Genomic DNA, 24,834 nt, shown 5'->3' on the forward strand with positions numbered 1-24,834 from the left:
AGATCAATAAGTAATTTTTTGTACTCATTTGTATTTTCTATAATATTTATGTTGTTTAAAATTTATAATAATAATAATAGTTCTATCGACATTTTTTGCATTTTTTTTAGTTGCTACTGCTTTTTCGAAATCAAAGGTTTGTTTAAGAAAATAGCCAAGTGATTGAAACTTTGCACCAGTCATGTTGAAATTTTTATAGCAAATTTTTAATTCCTCTCTAAAAATGTCCGTATAAGTGAAAATGTATCAGAAAAGTTGAACTCCATGATGAGTTTGTTATGTATACATGAATTGATGACAATTAACCGAACTTGTTTTTTAAAATAAAGGGAATATCTGTCAAAAATAAGCAAAACGTTGACTTTATCCTAGTTGCATGAAATTTGGCATATGGATATAAAATTGCCGTAGACACAACTTTTTCAAGTAACTTTTTGTTTATTTCGACCTAGAAATGCACTTTTTCAATTTTTTTCAAAAAAAAAAGTTGAATTTGACAAACACTGAATGTCAGTGGGTCGCAGTTGGCCGCATCATTTTGAGTTAAATTTAAAGCACAAACAAGTGCCGAAGATAAACTTCATTGAAACTTTTCGAAAAAAAAGTTTCCCATATGGTGCGCACTTTAATGGTGACACTGTATATGTAAGGTATCTCCCGAACATTCATGCAGGCCGATTTTCGTCTCTCACAGAATACTAGTTCTTTACGAGTACTTGAAAGTGTGTGCTTAGTGTTTATAAATCGCGAAAACTTAGATGATTCCCAGTTATATCACAGAATACATAGGACATGTAATCTCAATATATCTCTACCTATGTACCTTCCTTGAACCTGATCAGAAAATCAATTATATACTTAGGCATGAAAATATATAACCACTTATTCTCACGCCTGAAGACTATTAACTCTTTCAAAAAATTTCGTCTGTTATAGAAGCACTACTTGATGGAAGCTTTCTATAATAATAATAATACTTATAATAATATACTTTATTGTCGTTAAGAATAAATCTTGTGGACAAAACTTGTGAAAAAAACATACAAATGTAAGTATAGAAATATAAAATGTGAATATAAATATATATATATAGTTTGGAGGAGTACTATATTCTGAAACATGGTAGAGTATGTCTGAACTACTTATATAATATCGTTTATTCATATGACTCGACTTTATAAATTGAGTCAGACTCTTTAATTTCACATGTATTTTCGTTTGCCTTATATGTTTTCAAATCTTTACACACAAACTGACTTTAATTATTGAATGATATTGTTCAATTCAAATGTACTTTTTACGACTTTTTTCACTTTTTTTATATATTCAAATTAACTTCATAGGTCAATTGAAACTCCGTCAACAAGATTTTTTTATGACAAAAACTAATTAATGACTAACACAAGCGAATAGTTAAATTTCAACAAAAGCCATAGAAGATGAAAATCTACTAGCTGAACAATTTACGTCCCACTCCACAGTCAATTTTCTGGGAATGGTACCACTCTCTATTCTCACAATATAATTCACAATGCCGGAAATTACTCTTTGATAACGTCTACTCAGGCGAATTTCGAAACAACTCAATATCAACAAGGCGTCTGGCACTGATGAAGTGTCCGTCAAAGTACTTAAAAAGTGCGCAAATGAACTCGTACCAGTATTTGCAGAATTTTCAACCTGTCTTATCAGACTGGGTTGGAAGATTGCTATCGTTCAGCCTATTTCCATAAAGGGCAAGAAACTTCTTCTAAATAGCTATAGACCAGTCCCTATCAGTGATATTAAAAATCATGAAGAAAGTCATTAACCACCATATCCTCAAATATTTGAAAGGCTTCAACATCTTGAGCGATCATCAATATGGCTTTCGGAAACAAAGATCAACAGGCGACCTACCATCGTATGTCACCCATATTTGGAAAAAGGCAATCGAGAAACATGGAGAAACAAGTAGTGGCCGTCGATGGATATATCTCGAATACTCTCACCATCAACGCTGATGTTCCCCAGGGATCCATTTTGTATCCAACTCTCTTTTTATTGTATATCAATGACTTATTGAAAAAACCACGAATCCAATATATTGCTTTGCCGACGACAGCACACCCGTTTCGTCATTTCATTTGGATTCCAGGACATCGGCTATGGACGCACATGTTCACCGGCAGCAGGAGGTTGCATATCTTATAGAGAATTTAGAAGTGATCTCGAATTGGGGTGAAAGTGCCACATAAACCCAGGCATCGGTTTTATCCATGAATATTAATGTACCCGATAATTTCACTGCCTGCTTCGTTAAGTTTGTTGGGGGGTTGAAATGGACACCAGTATGTCTTGGCACAACCATGTCTCTGGAATTGCAAAGGCTGTTTCTCAAAAGCTTGGAACACTGTTTCGAACCAGGAAACTGTACACATCTCAGCAATTTCTGATGCTTTATGAAGCTCAGATCAGACCTCCTTTGGATTATTTTTCCCATGTATGGAGCTCTGCCCTAAAATATACCCTGAAGTTGCTGGATTCCATCCAAAACAAAAGTTATCTAGTTGATTGGAGATGCGAAAATCACGTGCAACCTTGATAGCGTTTAACATTGAAGAAAGGTTGAAGAAACTCAGTACACCTCGATCTCCACTGTTTAAGAACTCTCTCTTCTGAAGAACTGCGTTCTCTCTCTCTCTCTCTCTCTCTCTCTCTCTCTCAGTGCCCAATTCAATTTGTTCGAACTATGCATATATAGGTCTCTGGAATCTGAAGATAATAATTTTATTGATGGATCGATTTTTTTTAGTTGAAAAACGACCAAGTGAATGTCCGCCACGTCGAAGTAAAATTTTCAGTAATCAGAATGAAGGTGGGTTTCCACGAGAGCGATCCTCTATCTGAATTTCATACACTTGTATCGAAGAAATTCAAATCCGCTTTCCTATAAATGAAATAAATAATGAAGATGAGAAACCATGAGAAACAAAAGGAATAGCTACTTCAAACAATAGTGCTTCTGGTGCAGAATCAGGAATCATGTTGCAAGTGACAATGTGTTCATCATTTATTTCAATGAGTACAGAACAGTTTATAGAAATGAAATAAGCCGAGAAGAAGCAATATTCTACAAAAATAGCTCAATCTAAGAATATCCAGAAGGAGCCTAGAAAGATTGTTCATCTTTATTCGAGAGAGAATCATGAGTCTGATCCAGTAATTACAAATCTGAGATCTTACGAATTCAACTTTTACTATTGCTTTGTCACAGCAGAACTCACGGTAGAAATCATGTGTAAGACTAATCACTTTGGTAGTTGGTGAAGGTACCCCTGTAATCATTTTTCTTGTAGCAATTTGCCTGTACTTGGTTGAAGAAAGTACGACAAAAGCTTCTCTGAAATCAACAAGCAAATTATAAGGAATATAAAAAAAATTAAGATTGTTGGAATGCCAATCTTTTAGCTCTCAATAATTGCAGAACAAATATTATTTCATTCAATCGACTTGAAATATATTTATTTGGAAAATGAATTATTCTTCAATTCTATGGAAATTGAATTTCTTGAACTCTAGATTGATAACGAGCTGAAATAATTTGGTAGCTTCATTTCGAAACTATATCAACAAATGTACTTGCACTTATTGAGTCACATCCACGTCATCGAATCTGCTTCTGAGGCGCTTGCGCACAGTATCTATTCAAAGGGGATTTATCTCTCTTCGAAACAGGCAATTATATATTGATGCACGTCATCCTATTGCAACTCCTTTCTGTTTTTGGAACATAGAGTGCTCACCTCAGTTTGTCTTCACATTTCGGTAATTATTTGCCCCCTGCACAAAAAATACAATCCTGAAATCATTTCAAACCTAGCCTACAACACTCGCCCCCCTCATCAAATCTTGCTATCAAATCCCTCCCGAACCTCCTCTTCTTCGAAGCGGATCTGGGTTCCAAAAAAAATGAGGATGCTTATGGCTGAGAAGGCCCATTATACCTTGGGTGAATATTATCATGATTTATTCGTAGTAAAACACGCCTAATATATTTTTGCAGTGGGAATCTGTACAAGTTTTCTGTTTTTTCATTCGTTTCAAGTGTACTTTGAACTCTTTGAACAGTTTAAAGTGTTTTCTTAACCTTGATGGTATATGATATATTTCATAATATTTTCCAAGCTTTCTTGATGAAGCATTTTTTTTCTATCTACAACCCACTCTATAACTCACAATAACTGATATCACTTTGGAAAACAGATTCTGAAATAGCTCAGCTTCAACATCTGATCATGCTGAAGCACTGATTCTTTGAACTGAAATATGCACCAATGAATTAACACTAATGGTTTTAGGCTTTTTATTGTTCCCAGACAGGACCATTCATGTACTAGGTGCGTGCATGTTTATTCCTGTTCACTTCTAAAATTGTCAAATTATGATTTTGCTTTGGATGGCGTGTGTGGCATGGACTAAAAAAGTGATGTGGGTTGTTATTACTAATACTCGTTTCCAAATTTTTATTATCGACATGATTGTTTTCTTGTAGCAGTAGCTGCAAAAAATACTGAAATCATAATGAATAAAATAATTATAGTCGTCTTTCACCTTCGAAAGGTACTGTCCCACCTTAAGTACTTCTGAGCATGTATTCGTGTATTATATTTTCTAGGTTTCATTGAATCAAAATCTATTATTCTGTTAGTTTATTCAATCCAAATGCTTATTTTCTTCAAGCATCTTCAGTACGTTCCAAAAATGTTATTAATATCCACTGTAGGTATACCGACATGACATCAGTATTTACTGAAATCCTATCCCACTGAGCTTCTTAATCTAGTTTCAAAAACTGAAATGACTGGAGAGTGAACTTTTTCATTATAGTGAAACAGATAGGCTTGGTAACATACACAATCCAATCATGGAAAGCAATTATTCACCTAGTGAAACAATAATCCTAGTGATTCTGATGGAAAAACACGGAAAACAAAGAGCAAAACAAACGGTATAACAAATTTTCAGCTCCATGAATATTCAAACGAAGTGTCGAGAGCCGCTTACCTAAAAGGGATCCGCTGATTAGACGCTTTACAAGTCAATATGAGTCCGTGGTCAGCGGATGTGGGCGTAAAGGACAATGTGCTGGTGGTCGTGTTGCCATCTGCACTCACGGTCACTATGCCGCCCTCCAGAGATACGCCGTCCTGTAACAATAAAGCCCAAGATTAGGAAAGTTATTATTACGTCCACAACTAGTCCAGACATTCATGTCGAGTTGGCGAGTTGATATTGTCGGATTTGTGGAAATTAGGGTATTCGTGGGCCGTGAATGAGCTTTGATGTGGCAAGAAATTGTCACATTATATGATGAGTTGTAGTACAATCCTGGTTACTAACGATCAATAGTCCAGTCGCAAACGTGAATTATGGTCTGGAGAGAGTTGTCAATTCTCAAAGCAGGGTTAAGGAGATGTTATTTTAATCTTTCTTTCAATCAATTTTTCATTACACTATCTTATCGATAACTTCAAGTGAAGAATAGAAAAAACAATGAAGAAAATATGAGAACATAGGCTTTTACGGCTGGATTCACGATTGAGAAGTTCAAAATCCAGGCTAGTAGGTCGTGATTGAATGTAACTGAAGTTACCAAGTCTCAGCAGTGGAGTTATATCCTGCAGTAAACGCACTTATCACTGATGATGTCTGCTGTAGTAGCAGACTAAACATTTGGTACTCAAGGTTCCATTCGACTATGGCCAACTAGCCAAGATTTTGTGTTTTCAGTGATGGAGAAAGTAAAATGACATATTGAACTAACAGTTAATGTGAATATCGCTGGAGTTTTAATCTCAACAAGGAACCGTCATTTTTGAGATCTCTACACGTGTTTCAATCACCAATTAATCATCTTCAATAGAACTATTCGACTAAATCCACATACAATGTTGCCCTTATTTATATTATACCATAGATACCTCTGCTAGGTACCAGCGTCTTATATGTTTCAAAATTACATTTTACTAGTCAGGGGAATCTGATATCTAAAGATATTATATCAACAAGCTATACAGTGAATTATCAGGTAATAATCCATTATCGTTTTCAAACTCATTTCTAAGCTCTCATAGGCATCTGAAAATGATATTGTCTATGAAATGGTTTTGTTCCAAAACGTGATTGGCGACTGCTGATTTTTTTGGTCTCCCATATTTTAGGTGTGCTGAGTGTTCCTTTTTTTTTGTCTATCCATGATATTTTGCATCGCAGTCCTCACATTTAGTTTCGTAAATTCCAGACTTTTCCGATATCTCAACTTTGTCCTTTGGATTTCCGGAAAGGCTCTGTAGTGTGATAACGAAATTGATGAATTCATATCTCTCACTAATTTTTGTATAAACAATAGGAGGAAACGGCTATGGGTAACCCCTTGTTCCCCTACCTGTGTAACCTGTTCATGATCTAATTCTAAATGGAAACCAAAAAACGTCAAAGTATTTTCCTAGGATATGGCTGAAATATATGGATGACGTTTTTGCTATATTCGGAAACAAAAAATCAAATATTGAGGACTTTGTTTTCTTTTCAAATAACACATTTCCCTCAATAAAATTCACGTTTGAGTTGAAAATAATGGGCAACTTCCATTTTTCAACGTTTTGGTAATAAGGAGTCAATGTGGAAAGCTAGAATACGAATACCAATACACGAAGAACTTTGGAAAGATTTTCAAGGAACTAGGTATGAAGGTGGTATTCAAAACAAGTTATACATTACAGAGCCTTCAAGAAAATCCAAAAGACAAAACCGAGAATTCGGAAAAGCCTGGAATTTATGAAATTAAATGTAAGGACAGCGATGCAAAATATTATGGATGGACAAAAAGAATCATCAAAATGAGATATAAGGTACACTTAGCAGACCTAAAATATGGAAGACCAGTAAAATCAGCACTCGCCTATCATGTAAAATCAGCAACAAAACCATTCCATAGACTTCAGTTCATTGAGATTAGTTGGACAAGTTAACAACAGAAATCTAGATGCCTATGGGAGCTCAGAAATAGGTCAACATACTGATATCATGAATAACGATGGTGAATTAATACCTAATAGTTTAGTATATGGCTTGTTGAGATGGCATCAGATTTACATGACTAGTAGATGAGGCTACATTGTGAAATTGAATTTTCAGGCAGTAAAGACGCAGGTATGTAGATTTAGTTTGATCTTCCTCTTGAAGATGATCACTTGGTGATTGAAACACATATCGAGGTGTTCAAAATAATGGTTTGGTGTTGGGATGAAAACTGCAGTAATATTTATTACTTCACGCAAGGTTCCAAACAGTGCATTACAAGTAACAATTGATGTCTTACAATGTACACAATATGACAATTGAATAGATCTAATAAACTATCGAATATATATCTGATATACTATAATCAAATTATTATTATTGCGCATGATATACACCGTGAATTTTTCAATATATCGTCACATCTGTGTCCTTCAATGAAAACAAAAAGTTATTTTATTTCAACCTAATTTCAACTTGTGGTATATTTATGATGAAAAAAAATAGGAGACGCTGCCTAAAATCTGTTTGAAATATGTTTTTCCGTTAACCAGCTATCGCACACCTACGAACGACAATCCTCAGAAGTCAAAACTTGAGCGAGCTAAGGACTAACGAGGTCTTACCTTTTAATGTGTGAATCCTAACACGGGTTGGACGATAGCAAGTGAAAATCGATCGTTCAGCCTGTAGTTTGAACCATCGACAGACACATCGGCCGATTGACTGAGTGAACAAAGCATCCACGTCAAACCGCCTGGCTACCGACGGGCCATAAGTTTTGTCATCAACTACTGTTATGTTGAAGACATTGTAGAATAGTTCGATGTAGGAGTAACTGATGAAGCTATAAAGTGTAGTGAAAATGTATTTCGAAGAATATTACTGGAGTTTTTTCCCAACACCAAACCGTTATTTCAACACCTCGCCACGTGTTTCGATCACCAATAAGATCATCTTCAAGAGGAAGATTGAATAGTTTATTCTTGAAGATGATTACTTGCTGATCGAAACACGTGTCGAGGTGTTAAAATAACAGTTTGGTGTTTGAATAAAACTCCAGTATCGATCATTACAACAAAGGTTCTAAACAGTGCATCATAAGTAAAATGTATTCTGAAAATTCTATAATTACTATCATGGATAGTGAATATGAGAAGAAAAAGTTTAGGGTTACCATAACTTCCCAAACTATCAGATAACAATGCTGATAACGTTAGTTATGCAAACTCGATTATATCAGACTTGCGAGATTGTTGAGTGGTCCGGTTTGTGCTAGATGATTTCATTATTGGGTTTGCAGAAGATCAAAGGACGAAATGCACGCTGTTGAATTTCGAAACTAACAAGACGATTTCGGATTATACGTATTTGAAATTCAATTCCTGATTCTCAGTCAATAAATTGACAATGGTATGCAATATTGGGGATTGCTTTATGACTACTGCAAATATGACGTACTTCGTGCTGATAGACTCAACTATGAGAAAAAAATTATTGTTACAGTATATCGTCCGAAACTAGTGAATAAATCTTTGATATCTGTTTTTCTATAGTGAAGGTTACCTCAATAAATTATTAGTGATATGCATTTCTTTTTGTGTTCTGTCGAAAAAATCAAAACAAGTTAGAGGAAGTCAATATACAACAGATATATACTAGTGTCTACGACAAAATGGCAATATATTTGAGTTCTTGAAAACGATAAAAATAAAATATCTACACAATGAAATATATTTTGTTGAATGGTAAATCTAACTGATATGGATTGATAACATTTATTACACATTAGACAATTAAACAGCAAATGATATCAAGAATACTCGGTTAACTAACCAGTGTAGAGAATTTGAGAAAATATTCAATTGTTCTGCAACATTGTAGATTGTCAGATCAAACTTTTTCAGTTACATTGATCATTGAGATAAATATTTCCAATAAATTTTGTTTGCAATAATTGTTCAACATGTGTTGAATACTCTAGTAGTTACAACATCATTGTTCGCTTTGTAGATTCAACTAGAGTATTTATTGAGTGCAAACAACTGAATTTGTTAAGGGAACAAAAATCGAATTGAATCGAGCAAATCAATTGAAGTAAATAAATAATAGTACCTTCCACAACATGCATTTTGGAAAATAACTCACTTTTTCAGCAACATTCAGTCTAGAAGTAGTTATTTCAACAAAAATTCTATAAGCTGAACCAACTCGTGACTGATGTTCTTCAACTCTAGCTGAATACTTTCCCGAAACTTTGGTACCTACAGCTACATTATCCGTTTTTTGAATAACTCAAAGATTAACTAATAAAAAACAACTCAATTCGTTTTGATAACACATTATCAACGGATTTTACAATTCATATCGTGATGAGTATTGGCATATGTCATATGTCATGGCTATTGTAGTATACTAATTTCACTAAGAAAATGGTCACCTGTCGGATGTAATGTTATAATTGGATAGTGATACGATATTAAACCTCATCAAATTGATATGTTAGTTGCCTCAGATATTTCCTGCACATTCAGATGAATATAAGGTTTTAAATTTGGATCTTTCAACAGAATTATGGTAAATTCTTTGGAACAAGAAATTTTGTTTCCTGATTTGAAAGGGTTATATTTTTAGGAGTGATTAATTTTTGGGAAAGAAAGTTTTTGGAGTAGTAGAAAGCCAAAAACTTTCTTTTGTTTCCTGTTCTTTACGTAGATAGTATTTGCCTATTTCCGAATTGAAATTAATATTTGTGAATGTTGTTCGAGTGAATTTTATCAAAAGTTACCAAATATGGGAAGACAATGGGAGTTTGCTTTACCGAATAAAACTGTTTCTGTTGAATAAGATATAGATTTTCAAAGGAAGCGAGGTTGACTGGAAATGTGATAAGTTCAAATTGGTGTTTCAATTTGTTCAGAAGGTCATTTAAATTTTTCTCCACCTCTGCCATAGTCCGTGTGTTAATTCTACTTTCATGAGAGTAGTTGTATATTTTACCTTGCACTTGATAGACATTTCAACTCATTTTTTTCTGGAATATCATTAGTTTGGGCTAGTTTCATTGAAGAGACGTTCTGCAGCTATTCTACTCTTTCCAACTTTTTTCCTTTCCGTTATTTTTCCTTCTTTGTTCACTGTGTTTCCAATCATCTTCTTACTTTTTCCTTTCAGTATTAGCTTGCTTTCTCAATATTTGCTTCAATTTTGAATTATTGCATCCGTAACTAATTTATTTGATCTATTCTCAATGTTTCCGAAAACTCAATGATATCTGAATTTCACAGGTTCGGATTTGTATTGTCTGATGATTCTAATGTCGATCTAAATAATCAAGATGAAAGATGAAATCGACCACAGAGTAAAAAGCAAAAAATGAAAAATATCGTTTTATTTGTTTTATTGTATTTCCATTTCACGTTTTGTTGCTCAATGTAATCGATATTTCAGCTTTTCTTTCTGATTCTATTTGTTCTTTCAAAGATTTCGAATCATATTAGGATCATTCGACAATGGAAGTCTGGACTAGTTCAATTCCACATGAAACATTGTCAACCACTTTCAAACAATCAATGATATTTGTCATAGCAACGTAATTTCTTGCTTTTGTACCATATTGTCATTCATCTTCTGTACTGATTATTCCACCACGTCATTGATGTTATTCATCAGGTACACAGTGATACACTCAATTAATTAGCAATTGATTTCAAACGCCCACAATTCACACATCAATCTGAGATTTGCAAACTACCTCCGAAACTTTTGTTCCCTGCCAGATTGACCAATCATCAGCTTCAGCGCACTCAATCATTCCTTGACTATTTGTCCGTTTTACGTTTAATTCCTCCACGATGATACATCAAACATTCTTGCATTGTTGATACTCGGTAGTCTAAATCAATTCGTTGATCCACTGGAAGTTTGTAACAATACTTTTTGTGAGATTCAACAAAACAGTTTTCTAAGGCCCAACTTGTACTACTTACACCATCTTATTCAGTTTTGACTGATATCCTGGGAATATTGAAGTCTGATAAGTGTGTTGTTCGGAAATCTGATTATATTGAAACCTTGAAATTTTCAATTGGTTAGATAACAACAATAAAATTAATTTCATGAGCATTTACTCATGAGCGATATACTCTTAGTAGTGTAAAATACCTAATTTTGTAATTTCTATGACCAAACTTTCAGAGGTCCACTTTGGGATGGAAACCAATCCTTGTGAGTGGAATTTTGAATCGATATTATTTCATTTATTATGTAGTGCAGCATTTCCCATCCGTAAAGTGTGAGTGGTGATCATTTTCTGTCCTTTATTCCATTTGGATATTTTACGAGATATTTTGCTCTTCATTATTAAAACAAGCTCTGCGGTGGTACTCAATTTCATCCCTGTGTTGTTTTGTTCAAATATTATTCTGAACTAAAACGTGATTCGACTAAGGATAGGAATAGTTATGAAATATGAACTTATTCTACAATGTACCTACATACTCCCGAAGACTGCTATATACATGGTCCGAATGACTGTCATAAAAACGGCAATTAAATATATGTGACACTTATATTAACTTTATTCACTTTATTCATTTGCAGATAATGCAAAAGAAATAAACTGTGTGGATGACGAGAGTAATTTATGGTGAAAATCCAGATTAGATTGAAATATAATGGATGCCATAATAAAACTGGAAATAATTCTCTTCTGGAGTGAGTTTTGTTGACATGTATGAATTAGTTATTTATATGAGTAACTAATTGTAACAACGTGCTCATCATATATTTTGAAGTTGGCGTGAGAGAAAAAATCAAATATGGAGACAATACAATTATGAAAAAAAATGAGTCGTTATAGAAGACTTCAATTGTTATGTCGATACGAGGTTTCTTGTAGATTTACGGTTTCTTGATGCATACTTATACAGTGTGTCCGCAAAGTTTAGAATAAATTCGATATTTCCAAAACCAAAGATCGTCTTAAAAAACTTGATACGCGTCGATTTTTAATTATATTATTCTCCATTTTACAACAAAATCTCATTATACAGGACGATCCATATCAATGTGATGACGCTATCGGTAATTTTTTACGAAACCATCAGGATGAATAAACCTCTGAAGAAGCCAGCCACTCGTGCTGGCAAAACGTTAGGATACAGTTTCAAACCACGAAGGTCTTCAAACCCGAACGAAGATTGTAACACTGAAAATCTTGGCCGCCAAAGCCTCTACCAATTTATCAAACATTATTATCCGATTATGAAAACCTAGAGTGAACTTAAGGAAAACTGAACTACGAGTATTGAATACAAAATATTTGACCAAGAAGATTACCTCATAACTTATGTAACTTCTTTCAAACCGAGTACTTTTTCTCAAGGCACATACTAGAATCTCCCTTTCGAATCAGTTGATGCCCAGGTAGGACGATAACCGATATGGTTGATGTGGGAGCTTCACTCCGCTCACTCAATCGACCGTTGTGTGAATCGGTGTTTCAAACCGCAGGCCAGACGATTGATTTTCACTCGCTATCGTCTTAACCCGTGTTAGGAATCACACGTTAAAAGGTAAGATGAGACCTCGTTAGTGTTTAGCTCGTACAAGTTTAGACTTTTGAGAGTTGTCGTTTGTACTGGATGACAGCTGGTTAACGAAAAACAAATTTCGTTCAACACATAAGTTGTCTTTTCAACCCAATATGACTTTGATCTGGAAGCCAGTAAAATCTATTTCTCAACTTACCGGAAATTGAGATGGAGGGATATTTAGCAGCTTTACATTCGCAGGATTGTGCTACTGAATGGTATTCAGCAAATATTTATCAAAAATGAATATGAATGATATCAGATACAGAAATATTTTCCTAGATTTGAAGCATTCAGCATATGAAGGACTAAAAGTAGTCAATTGAAATACAGCTACATATTCGATATTGCGGCCAAAAATATAGTAACCGTTAGCTGCAGTTGGATCAGGTCCATCAGGACTCTTTCACACGGGAAGCTTCACGTCTCTCGCTCCTATCCGGAAGCGTTTATCAGTTCTATCTACTGACCATTCACACCGAGAGCCTTTTCAGTTCCTGGTCCTTGAGGTCAGTGGTGGAATGGATAGCAAGCGAACTGTTGTCATATACCTTCTCTACCGTCACCGATCAAGAATGGGATGGATGAAGTTGCGAAATCCACGTTGAGCACCTTGTAAAGTTCCACCCATCTTTTTACGACTTCATTCCGGTACAAAAGAGCGGGTCGGTTGCAGACATCACTAATTACCAGCTCCACATCGTAATCTGCCATGATCAATAGTATGAAGCGTCAACCAGGGAGAGCCCTTTTCACTCCTCGTGTGGAAGCCCCCACTCATCCTTTTGCATTTTGAGGAAACACGGCTGCCCGGCCCGAGGTGCAGGAGATGTGAGAGCTCTCATCTCCCGATACGTGATAGCTCCCGTCAGAAAGCTGCATTGGACTCGTTGCATTTTGGCGCTAAGAGCCTTCCTCTCTCTCGGGAGTGAGAGACATGAAGTTCTCTATGTGAAAGGGTGCTCATGGTACACAGAAGGCAAATATAAACACCATAACATAGAAAAAAACACAATGAAGTGTTTCTTGAATACGTTATGGATTTTCATCAAGTATCGTCCGATTCCATCAAATAAATACGATTTATGATTTACAACTTAGTGAGATTGCATTGGCACATAATTTGAAAAAATACCAATGCTCCTTATGAACCACTTGATATCAAACGTACTATTTTCAAAGAAAAAATATTTTTGATGATTTTTTAAAGTAACTGTTCATATCTCATATTGGATTTTTTATTACGATAGGTTAACAAAATTTCAACACATGTTTTGCTATACAATAGCTTCTCAGCAGAACTACTAATTAGATAGGTAATCAATTCTACATTAGATTTGGCCACCTGAAAAGATGAAAAGAGTAGATACAATACCTAATCAACTAGCTAAAAATAGATATGAATAGGTAAAAATAGGTCAATAAACTAATGATGAATACATATAGACCAAAGGAACAATGTCATCTGATGTATACAAATTCAAAGAAGGGGAGCTTTTCAAATCGATTTGATCATTTATCAGATATTATGAACTACTGAATTTATCGTTGTTTTGTTACCGGTAATTTGAATGAAATAATAATTTCCAGTCGTAAACATACTGTGATGTTATTTCACATGGGGTTATTATGAAGGTAATATGTAAATTACAACATAAAAACAAACAACACAAAATTAGATGTTGCTCTTCGTCGACGGAAAACAAGTCAATTCGTGCATTTTATGCGAATTTGAATAAGGAAACTGAACTTTCCGTAGCTTGTTAAAAGTTTTATAAGCAGTTGGGAAATGGAATAAAGAGTCCCGTGCAACTGCTGCATGTAACAAGTAAAAAAATTTCCTACTTACGAGGCTCTCGGAAAACTCTGGAGCATAACACCTCGGCGAATTTGAAATACAAGGATTCTAAGTTTCTCGGTGGAAATTGGCTTGATTTATTTCCTCTCAAGTTACATTTTATGAGTGGAATCAGAGAGATTCGGGAAATTCAAGAGTATTTCGACGATGAATCCACTTGTCAAAAAACGAAAATGTGAGATTTGAAGTCCGTACCGAAATACGTGTTGAAATGTGAATTTGTTAGAAAGGAAACAGCATGACTTTGAGAAGCAAAATCAATATTGGGTGAAATGACACAAATTTCGTTATTTGTTTGCGATCTGAGTAAAATGATAAACAATATAACACCTGCAGTGTTGGATACATAGAATATGAAGGAATGCTAATCCAAAATCATATATACAAATAAATAGTGTTGAATTATTCGGATGTCTACATCAAAATTCTTTAGAATTTAATGAGTACAAACATCCTATCAAAAAAAAACTTTTGGCTTTGTACTTCTTTATATCAATGAAAAAATTATGGAAAACTCACTAATTGAGGAGAAAACATTTGTTTGAAGGTGATTGACAATGTTTCATGATGAATTTCACTAGTTCGGACTTCCATTGTCTACTTTATAAAATGATTTGAAATCCCTGAAACAACTAAAAAAGAAGAAATGAATGGAATGAAATAATAGCGAAATAAAATACAAGTAAAAATAGAACAATTGAATAAATTAAAATAAAGAAATGACAAAAGACAATAAAAAAAAAAAGTGGAGAGATTCCAAGTCACGTTAGTTCACGACGTTTCGATTGTTAGTATCTACAATCGTCTTCGAGTGATGACTGGACTGATTCCTCCGAGAGATGACTATTTATAGGTCGTTCGAGTACTTTCACGTATCCCCGCTTTCCATTTTTCGCTTCACTGCTTCCGTGGGAGATGACCATTTTGGCGGGAGTTGGCCATTTTTCGCTTGATGATGGGTTTCCATATGGTGCATATTTCTACGCTGGCTTGGCTGAATACGTTGTTGGACAACATGTATGCGGCTTCCTTGATTTTTCTCCTGAACCAATGTTCCTCTCTGTGCAAGATCTCAGCTTGGGACCACTCGATGTTGTGTTGATGGGTCCAAACATGGTCTGCTATTCCTGATTTGCTGGTTTCCCCTCGCTGTGTGTGTTTCTTGTGCTCGGCAATGCGAACATTCAATGGCCTCTTAGTTTCACCAATATAGGATTTTTCGCACTCACAGGGTATTCGGTAAATGCAATTCTTGGAATTGCAATTCGCGTTTGGTGGCCTGGTTTTCGTGAGGCTGCTACGAATAGTGTTACCGGATCTGAAGCAGGTTCTGATGTTGTACTTGGAAATAATTCTTCTTATCCTCTCCGATAATCCTCAGATGAAGGGAAGTGCAAGCACTGCTTGTGACGGCTTCTCTTCCTTGCGAGGCTCCTGCTGTCTTCTAGCCAAAGTCTTTTCCAGCATCGCTTTGGAGTAGCCATTCCGTTGAAGATCATTTTTGATGATGTCTAGTTCCTTCTCAAGACCTTCCTTTGTATTACAGAGCTCAAAAGCACGGTCTAATAGAGTCTTGATGATTTATCTATCAGTCGATTGATGGTTGGATTCGTGATTCAGATACTGTCCCGTATGAGTGGGTTTTCGGTATACAGATGTTTCCCACCTAGTTTCGGTTCTCTTCACCAAAACGTCTAACAATGGCAATTCGTTTTGTATTTCCTTCTCCATTGTGGAATTGATGGAAGGTCTCACGCTGTTGATGTGTTTCAGGGAGGCGTCTAGTTCAGTATTCCCATGGTTCCATATTATGAAGGTGTTGTCAACATATCTCAAGCAGACTCGAGGTTTCTTGTGGGCTTCTTCGATGGCCAGAGTTTCAAACCACTCCATATATATGTTGGCTATGACTGGTAAAAGTGGCGATCCCATTGGCAGTCCCTCATCTTTTGTAAAGAATTCGTCCTTCAGTTGGAAATAACAGTTTCGTACACAGCATCCTAGTAATTCTATGATTACTTCTATAGGTAAATTCGTTCTCTCTTTCAGGTTCCCGTCTTCGGATAGCTTCCTCTGTATGATTTGGAGTGCTTTACCGACCGGAACGTTGGTGTGAAGGCTTTCCACGTCGAAACTAATTAGTTGATCTTTCTATGTGATCCTAGTAGTTCGACAAAATGCCTTGAATTTTTCACAAAAGATGATATTTCTCCTTGTAATGGTTGTATTAAGGGAAGTAAAAATCTAGACAAATTTTGAGTAGCTGAATCTCTGGAGCTGATGATCGGTCTGAGCGGAACGTTCTTCTTGTGGATTTTGGGTAGTCCATACTAAGAAGAGGCCATTGAATGTTCGCGTTACCGAGCACAGGAAACACACACAGCGAGGGGAAACCAGCAAATCAGGAATAGCAGACCATGTTTGGACACATCAACACAACATCGAGTGGTCCCAAGCTGAGATCTTGCACAGAGAGGAACATTGGTTTAGGAAAAAATTCAAGGAAGCCGCATACATGTTGTCCAACAACGTATTCAGCCAAGCCAGCGTAGAAATACGCACCATATGGAAACCCATCATCAAGCGAAAAATGGCCAACTCCCGCCAAAACGGTTATCTCCCACGGAACCAGTGAAGCGGAAAATGGAAAGCGGGGATGAGTGAAAGTACTTGAACGACCCATGAATAGTCATCTTTCATCATGGCCATGACCATGGCAAAAAAATACAAAAAATAGCTTTTTCACAGCAAATTCAGATATTCAGATATGACAAATGATGACCTGTGAGATGGTGAATTGCAATTGGAAAAAACAGTTTTCTCCTGGCAAAAGATTTCATTAAGATTGAATATAATTAACCAGATGACCAGTCACTGCACTTGTATTTTATTTCACTATTATTTCATTTCAGGTTTATTTTGGTTAATATAATTGTTATTTTCAGCTATTCATTTTCAATTCTTCTTTTTTAGTTGTTTCAGGGATTACAAATCATTTTATATAGTAGGAAATGGAAGTCCGAACTATTGAAATTCAAGGAGAAAACAATTCAGTTCAGAATGAACTCTTTACAAAGATGTGTGGATCATGTATAGAAGTTTCCTTCAGATACAAACTGAAAAAAAGCCCTCCCGAAACAAATTCATTCACATGAATAACCCGAATGCAAAAGTACTTTCGGAATCACTTTCAAAAAACCATGCAATGGGATTGGTTGATACTCAAGAAGATCTATCATACATAGTATTGCATAGCGAAACGCATGTTGCGGTTTTGTTAACTGTCTAGTGAAAATCTCACAATAAAGTGTTGACTATTTTAAATGAATATAACCTTGTTTTGTTCTGTTTGAACTTCAAACATTCGTTATGCAATCAGATATACATGAATAATATATTGAATAGTTACGATATAAAATTTCAACAACATGGAATGGCGGACTCGAAATATGAGATAAATCACTTGTCTTATTACCCATCAGCACTTTTCTTGATAACATTACAGGACGAAGAACTCATTTAGTTTATACTTGCCTTAGGGCAAGTGTCTTAAGGCGAAACATCGGTGTATACCAGTGAGGGTGACAGTGTTCTATGTGAATACAATTTATTACCATTCATTCAAAGTAGAACTCATGTGAATGATATCTGATTCTTATTCCACAACAAATGTTTTGATATACAAACTGAGTAGAGAAAAGTATCTTCTGTATAATTCAGTGTTCATATAGAAGTATTTGTTTCGAAAGAATTATTTTCTTTCGTGTAATTCAATGTTTATATGAAAGTAGCTGTTTCAGGAGGACTTTCTTTCAGTTTGTGTCTGAAAGTTACTTCTTTGCATGATCTACACATTCATGTATAGAGTTTCAAATTGATTACTTCCTTCCTTTCTTTGGAAGATTCTCTCATCCCTTTTTTTGTATCAGATGGAGTAGTAGAAAGCCAAATTGTAATATATTAGAACTGATGAAATTCCTTAAGTGAAATCTCGTGTAACAAATACATATATCAGATTCAGAAAGAACGTGTAAATCCAATAAAAATTATTCATACAGGACAACATTAAGGACTTTGTCTAAGACCATAAAGTGCCTTTTTCAATTCACATACCTGACCTGGTACGTAATTAGTTAAACCGTCAAGTGGTAAGCTAAACTCACCTCTAATTGATTGATATTTAAATTATTTTCTACTGCTAGCGCAATTGAAATCTTGCTACTTGTGCATATATCTGTGCATATATCTATCAGCAACCATCTTTTAACGATGGTTGCTATCAGCAACCATCGTTAAAAGATGGTTGCTGATAGCTCCTGGCAATCAATCTGGCTTTCTTCTTTACTTTTCCATCAACCAATCTAGCTTCCTTCTTGACTTTTCCGTCAACCCTTTTCCCACTAAATATCCACTTAGAGTCTATGACATTTGCATCGCTAGGTGGTGCAGTCATTTTCCAGGTATGACATTGTTCCAATGATTATCGTTATATCCGATCCAATTTGCATATTCAGGGCTTCGTCATAAGTTTTGGAAATTTGATGTGGTGAGTTAATATCTGATAGGGCTGCCAATAATTCCATATCTCTATCCATATCATAATCCAATACATGTTTTGGCAGTTTTCTGTTTCTTTGACTTCTAAGGGCGTTCAAACGATTCTCCTCGACATCATTATCAGAGTTAATAACATTAATATTCTTTTCATTGCTTTCTTCTAAATTGTCTTCTTCAGTTATAATTGGTTGTATTTCTGTATCCATTGCATCTCTTTCATATTTGTTTTTATAAAAAATAACGGATTTGCTACCACTACTGTTTTTTGTGTTCAGTATCATAGAGTTTGTATCCATTATTGCAGTAACCGATGAATATCGTTTTCTGCGAATGTGATTCTAATTTCACTGTATGATTTTCATTTGGTACGTGCACATATGCCGCCACACAACCAAAAACTTTTATTTTATTTCCAACTGGATCATATCCATTCCACAGTTTGGCTGAAGTAGGGTTTTTGGGAGTCGCGGATTCCAGTCGATTGAATAACATATAAATCATCTTGATTTCTCCAGAGTGGTTTTATTGAATCTTTCAGCAATTCCGTTCTGTTCCGGATTCCGTGATATTGTATATTCAATATGTATACCTTTCTTCTTACAAAACATCTGAAATTCTTCAGAACTATACTCTTTTCCATTATCGCAAAGTAGTCTTGATAGTTTTGAATTGAATTTAGCAAAAAATAAATTTTTCCATGACTTCCGATTTATTCGTTAGGAGATAACATGTGCAAAGTGTGTCTAAGAAACTCACAAAGTATTTTTGCCATCTCTTTTCGAATGTGTGATGGGTCCTGACACATCTATTGAGAGGGAGGGAGTGTGAATCTAACACGTGACTGTTTTGATCTCAAAAAAACTTCAAATAAGTTTTTTGATGGATATTTAGATGATATGTTCATTCGTCCTGATTCTCTACTATATTGGCACTAAATCGTCTTGGTCGGAAACGAATAACATAAAGGTTTTCTTCAAGACTGTCCTCCAAAAGTGTTTCATTGTTCTCTTTTTCACTTATTGTAACTTCACCATTTTTTGAGATTACTTTGGTTCCTTCGCTTTCTATTCGTTTTACTCATTTATTATTGTCCAAATCGTCAGTTTGGAATATATCTTTCAATTTGAACTTTTTTTCTTCACTGTATTCCACACTTGAAGACATCGATTGCAGAACCTTTCTTGGCAACATTATTGTTATAATTCATAGATTTCATGTCAAATGAAAAATTGTCTGCTTGTTCGTTTACCAGATGGTGTATCGCTCCTGAGTCAACATTGGAGGTTAGAATTCAATCCTTGACTGATAAAGCGATGTTGCCGTTCTTAGCTGTTTCACCGTTATAAAGTAGTTCAGATGACTCATTCAACTCTGAACTGTTCATGTCACTTGCAATACATGCTATTCCATCAGGAACTGTATTTTCACAATCAGCTACATTTGTACTGTCTCTGCACTCACTATGTTTGTGTTCTGATTTGCCACACTTATAATATTTGAAGAGAAATTATGACACATATTGTTCTCGTCCTCTCTCATATATCGTAAATTGTCCTCTTCCTCTACCATTTGTCAGAGACGGTTCGCGTCCCTTGCTTCTTCCACTGAAAAAAACCTCTTTAGCTACTATTGAAAGCAACAAAATCATCTCCTGGATCGTTTTCTTGCATTTTCCCTTCCATCAGTAACTTGCTTCCAACAAATTGTATAGGTACATCTCTGGGATTTACACTAAGCATTAATCAATTGAAGTTGTTAATGTTCAATAACTATCTGGCATTGCTGCTAGCAATGCCATTTCAGCTTTTTCTAGATTACCTCAACTAGCTTTCATATCTGTGACAGTTCTTTTCAAAGTCTTCAATGAAATTATTCAAGCGGCCTTCGATATATTTCATATTTCTCAGTTTTTTTTCTGCAGGTCAACTTGGATTGACAATTCCTTACGTGTGTAAGTGTTTTTCAATGTTTAATAAATTTCATTAGCTGTTTTCTAATTCTTTGTTGTTTTCAAGATATTATCAGCTAGCCACATTATACATTAACATTCCTAGCCTTCACATCTTCCTTTCTGAATTGAACTATTGCCTTTCGGTTCCTTGGATCATCTTCTTTCAGTATTTTCAATGTATCACTTTCTTCCAAGAATAGTTTCAGACGAAACTCCCAATTTGAAAACCCTGTTCCATCAAATTGTTTAAGATTCGCCACCTTTCAGATTCAGTGTCACCATGTTTTTCTATTCTCAGATACTTCTAAAGATCAATGTCTCCAATGCCTGCGTTCCAAAAAACTTGCAGTTGATTCCGCTCAGATATATCAAGATCTGAGCCCATAACCTGTAAAATGCTGAGTTTGAGCATTCCACTTTTGAATTATGTAATAATGGGTATTTCATATTCCCTAGATATATTTTCTCTACTCTCTCTCCTGCCATATTACACTTCACTCTCTTAACGACATATTTTACATAGAACAACAAAAACGTCTTATGGTTTTTGCATGCATGACAAAATGACAATTGACATATAATTGTACTCTTGAAAAAGGTCTCTAATCTCTGTATTCAAAAATTCTCTATTATTCATATGGTAATGGATAACAATGCTTTTGAAATCATCATTAATCCTAACTTTTACTGATCATATATGATCGAATACTTCATAATGAAATATTGTATTGCAATTACTCACTCTCTTTTCTATTTTTAGATTTTGAGTCTATCGACCCCATTTGCAAATGAAAGACCAAACCATTCATCCAAAATTTCATTTCATCATTCAGTCAGTAATGAAATAATGAACAAAACAAAATGGAAAAGAGTGAAAATGGAGTATTTCATACGAAACATACATTCCTCAATCCTTTTACCAGATAATTCAAATTTGTTCGTGAAATTTATGATAAAAGCTCTGGTTATCTTAGAGCATAAAATTGTCATTGCCCATCTACAGTTCTGATAGGTATGTTTGAATAGAAATATAAACTAATTTATACAAAAGTATTGATAAGTTTGTGTGATTTTTTGATAAATAGTCTAATCAAATTTGAATCAAACATCATTCGAATATCACAACTAAAACCACAGTAGATAATCCAATTACTCCACAAATCTTGCACCTTTTCACTTCAGCTGCTAATCTCGTTGCTTGTGTTGAACATCTTATTGAATTAATACATCAATCAGAGGCTATTGAACATTCTTTGAAGTTGTCTCGCCGCGTAACGGTAGGTGATTTTTCTTGTTCCCACTTCCCATCCGATCGGTAATTCATGATTATCACAAACACGTTCATTGAAATCCTCACTGTTTCATAGATGAGTTTCACCGAACGTTGTAGTCGCAAAAATACAGGGTGTTTCATGCTTTCTTTAAATGGTAGGTGTAGATAATCAACAAGAACGAGTATATGAAAAAAATTATATCTGAAGATAACTAAAGTCTATCGGTATGATAAAAATAGTTTTTACGGATAGTTTGAAGTTTGGGTACTAGCAAAGGAAAATACTCACTATGTTTTCTCATTATCCCCCCAAAAGGAAAGGTTACCGCAAATCATCAATATTCACATAGCATGCAACGATATGACCAGAAGATCACTTTGATAAATATTTGGATAAGGAATCAATCAAGTATTATAGGCGCACCAAAGAGGAATGAGAGGTTTTTGCTTCCCTTATTTTTGATGGCATGGGGGCCGGGAAAGTTTGAATCGTGTTACGTCAGCAATATTTATTTATAATTTCTCATGTTTTTGCAAATTTGTAGGTTTTACTTTCAACAAATATGGCAATCTTACTTGCCTATGCATATTAATTTAGGCATTGTTTTAACCTGTTCGCTATCACGCAATGTTATAGTTGAGTTGAAAATAATTGATGTAAGAAAATGGCGCACACTATTCACGTGTTGCAGTTTGTTTGATGTCACATTGGTAATAATAACAAACCATTTCCATTGGATGTACAGTGTTCTCAGTAAATGTTTGTTTCACAAATGATCCACTTCTGCCACTAATGAATTTTTTTGAAATATTGTCTAATATAAACAATACAATATACTCGAACGTTTCGAAAAATGTTACGTAGTTATCAGGTACAAGCAAAGTCCATCAAGTTACTCCTTACTATTTCTCTATTGTCTCTAAGAGAATTGAAGGATGGAAAGCAGCGCCCAGGAATGAATCAAGTTCATTTGAAATTTTCAGTTCCTTTTTATTGTCATTCAACATGTAGTGCCGGCACTTTAGCAAAAAGAAAAGGTATTTCTAGGGTAGGTATCGTGAAGAAATAGAAAATGGAATTATTTCCATCTTGGCGTAATTATGCCACCCAGTTCAAATGTTGCTTCAATTGCTGGTGAAAAATCCCGGAACAATACACAATAAGTGTAATTTATACAGTACTACGACAAGATCTCAGAATGTCGTCAATTAATTGACAATTTTTAATCGAAAACTTCCTTATTTAGCAATACCAAGAAAGGAAACAGCATTTGGTTTTATCTATTGTTATTGCTCAGAAATGACAAAGTTTGAGTTTGAAGAAATGTTCATTATTTAAATATTGAGAAATTAATTACAGCAAGAACATTCTCTGAAGGTAAAATGTTCAAAGATATGTTCAATCCATGGAAGTAGAATAAGTGAGACTGAAAGCAGGTGTAAGTGAATCCTGTAGTGTATGTAGTATGGGGTACCGGCGCCGAAAGCAGAATCGTACTTTAATTTGAATATAAATATAAAAATGAATATAAAAAAAACATTTTTTTTTTTGAATCATGATTGATAGTTCTCTATAAAGCTGTAAATTTTTTTTTCAAATATTGGAATAGTCCATTTGTTTATACAAAAAAATCATCATAAACTGATTATTAAAATTTTCAGAACTTTTATCGAGCAATCTTTTTTTGTATAAGAAGGACTCCACGAAGCGAAAAAAATTTACGGTAATTATTTAAATATTTATTTAACTTTGAACGACAGAGGAAGTTTCAAAATTTTTTTTCAATTAACACTAGTCTAGATCAGGGGTCTCCAAACTTTGAAGCCTTCGGGCCATAATGATTTTTTCAGTTTGTTCCAAGGCCCAATTTCTGCCCTTAACTATGTTTCTTATCACAATTACATAAATCTCATTAGTGTTTTGTTTTACTGTGATTCATTTCAATTATTTGTTAGTTATTAATATGCTTAAACTTAGTTACTCAAGTTAAGTTTTCTTTGTCATCATTTCTGTCGTTAAGTTTTACCTTGCAAGTAAATAAAACCGAGTAATTATCATTCTGTGTTTTCTTCTTCAACTTATCACAGCAATAGTAACAACAATTAGGTAATCATTGGCTGTCGCGGGCCAGATTGATGACGGTAAATCATTGGCTGTCGCGGGCCGGATTGATGACATTGGCGGGCCGGATTTGGCCCGTGGGCCGTAGTTTGGAGACCCCTGATCTAGATTATTGAAAAATCAACTTCAATGAAAAATTCCAATGGAAATCAGTTCTCTATGGTGCCGGCTATTTTTGGCATTAAATTAAAATTATAAATAATGGAGATACCGTTTAGGGAGTTGGAACTTTTTTTTAGTAGGTAAATTTCTTCCTCTTCAAAGATCTTCTTTTTTTTAAATCCAAAAATATTTATAGTTTACAAACTATAAACAACAAAACCGAACACTGCTTTTCAGGGTCTTCAATTGTTTATAACTTTTAGAATTTTTTATGAACTAATTTATTTTTATTCACAATGATCTTGACAATATTCC

The 24,834-nt window shown here is 34.8% G+C and overlaps 1 protein-coding gene across 2 annotated transcripts in view; it reads right to left on the reverse strand.

The window, feature by feature from the left end:
* Positions 1-24,834, reverse strand: part of LOC111505295 (nephrin) — a 1,173,166-nt gene that overhangs the window by 349,439 nt on the left and 798,893 nt on the right. For both annotated transcript variants that reach the window (XM_074176034.1, XM_074176035.1), the window contains one exon: positions 5,047-5,189. In XM_074176034.1, coding sequence (XP_074032135.1) covers positions 5,047-5,189 — 143 coding nt within the window. The remainder of the gene's footprint in view (positions 1-5,046; positions 5,190-24,834) is intronic.

Source organism: Leptinotarsa decemlineata, unplaced genomic scaffold (genome assembly GCF_025532065.1).
Source record: "Leptinotarsa decemlineata unplaced genomic scaffold, Ldec_3_MD MMD2_tig00001393_RagTag_RagTag, whole genome shotgun sequence".
Classification (NCBI taxonomy): domain Eukaryota; kingdom Metazoa; phylum Arthropoda; class Insecta; order Coleoptera; family Chrysomelidae; genus Leptinotarsa; species Leptinotarsa decemlineata.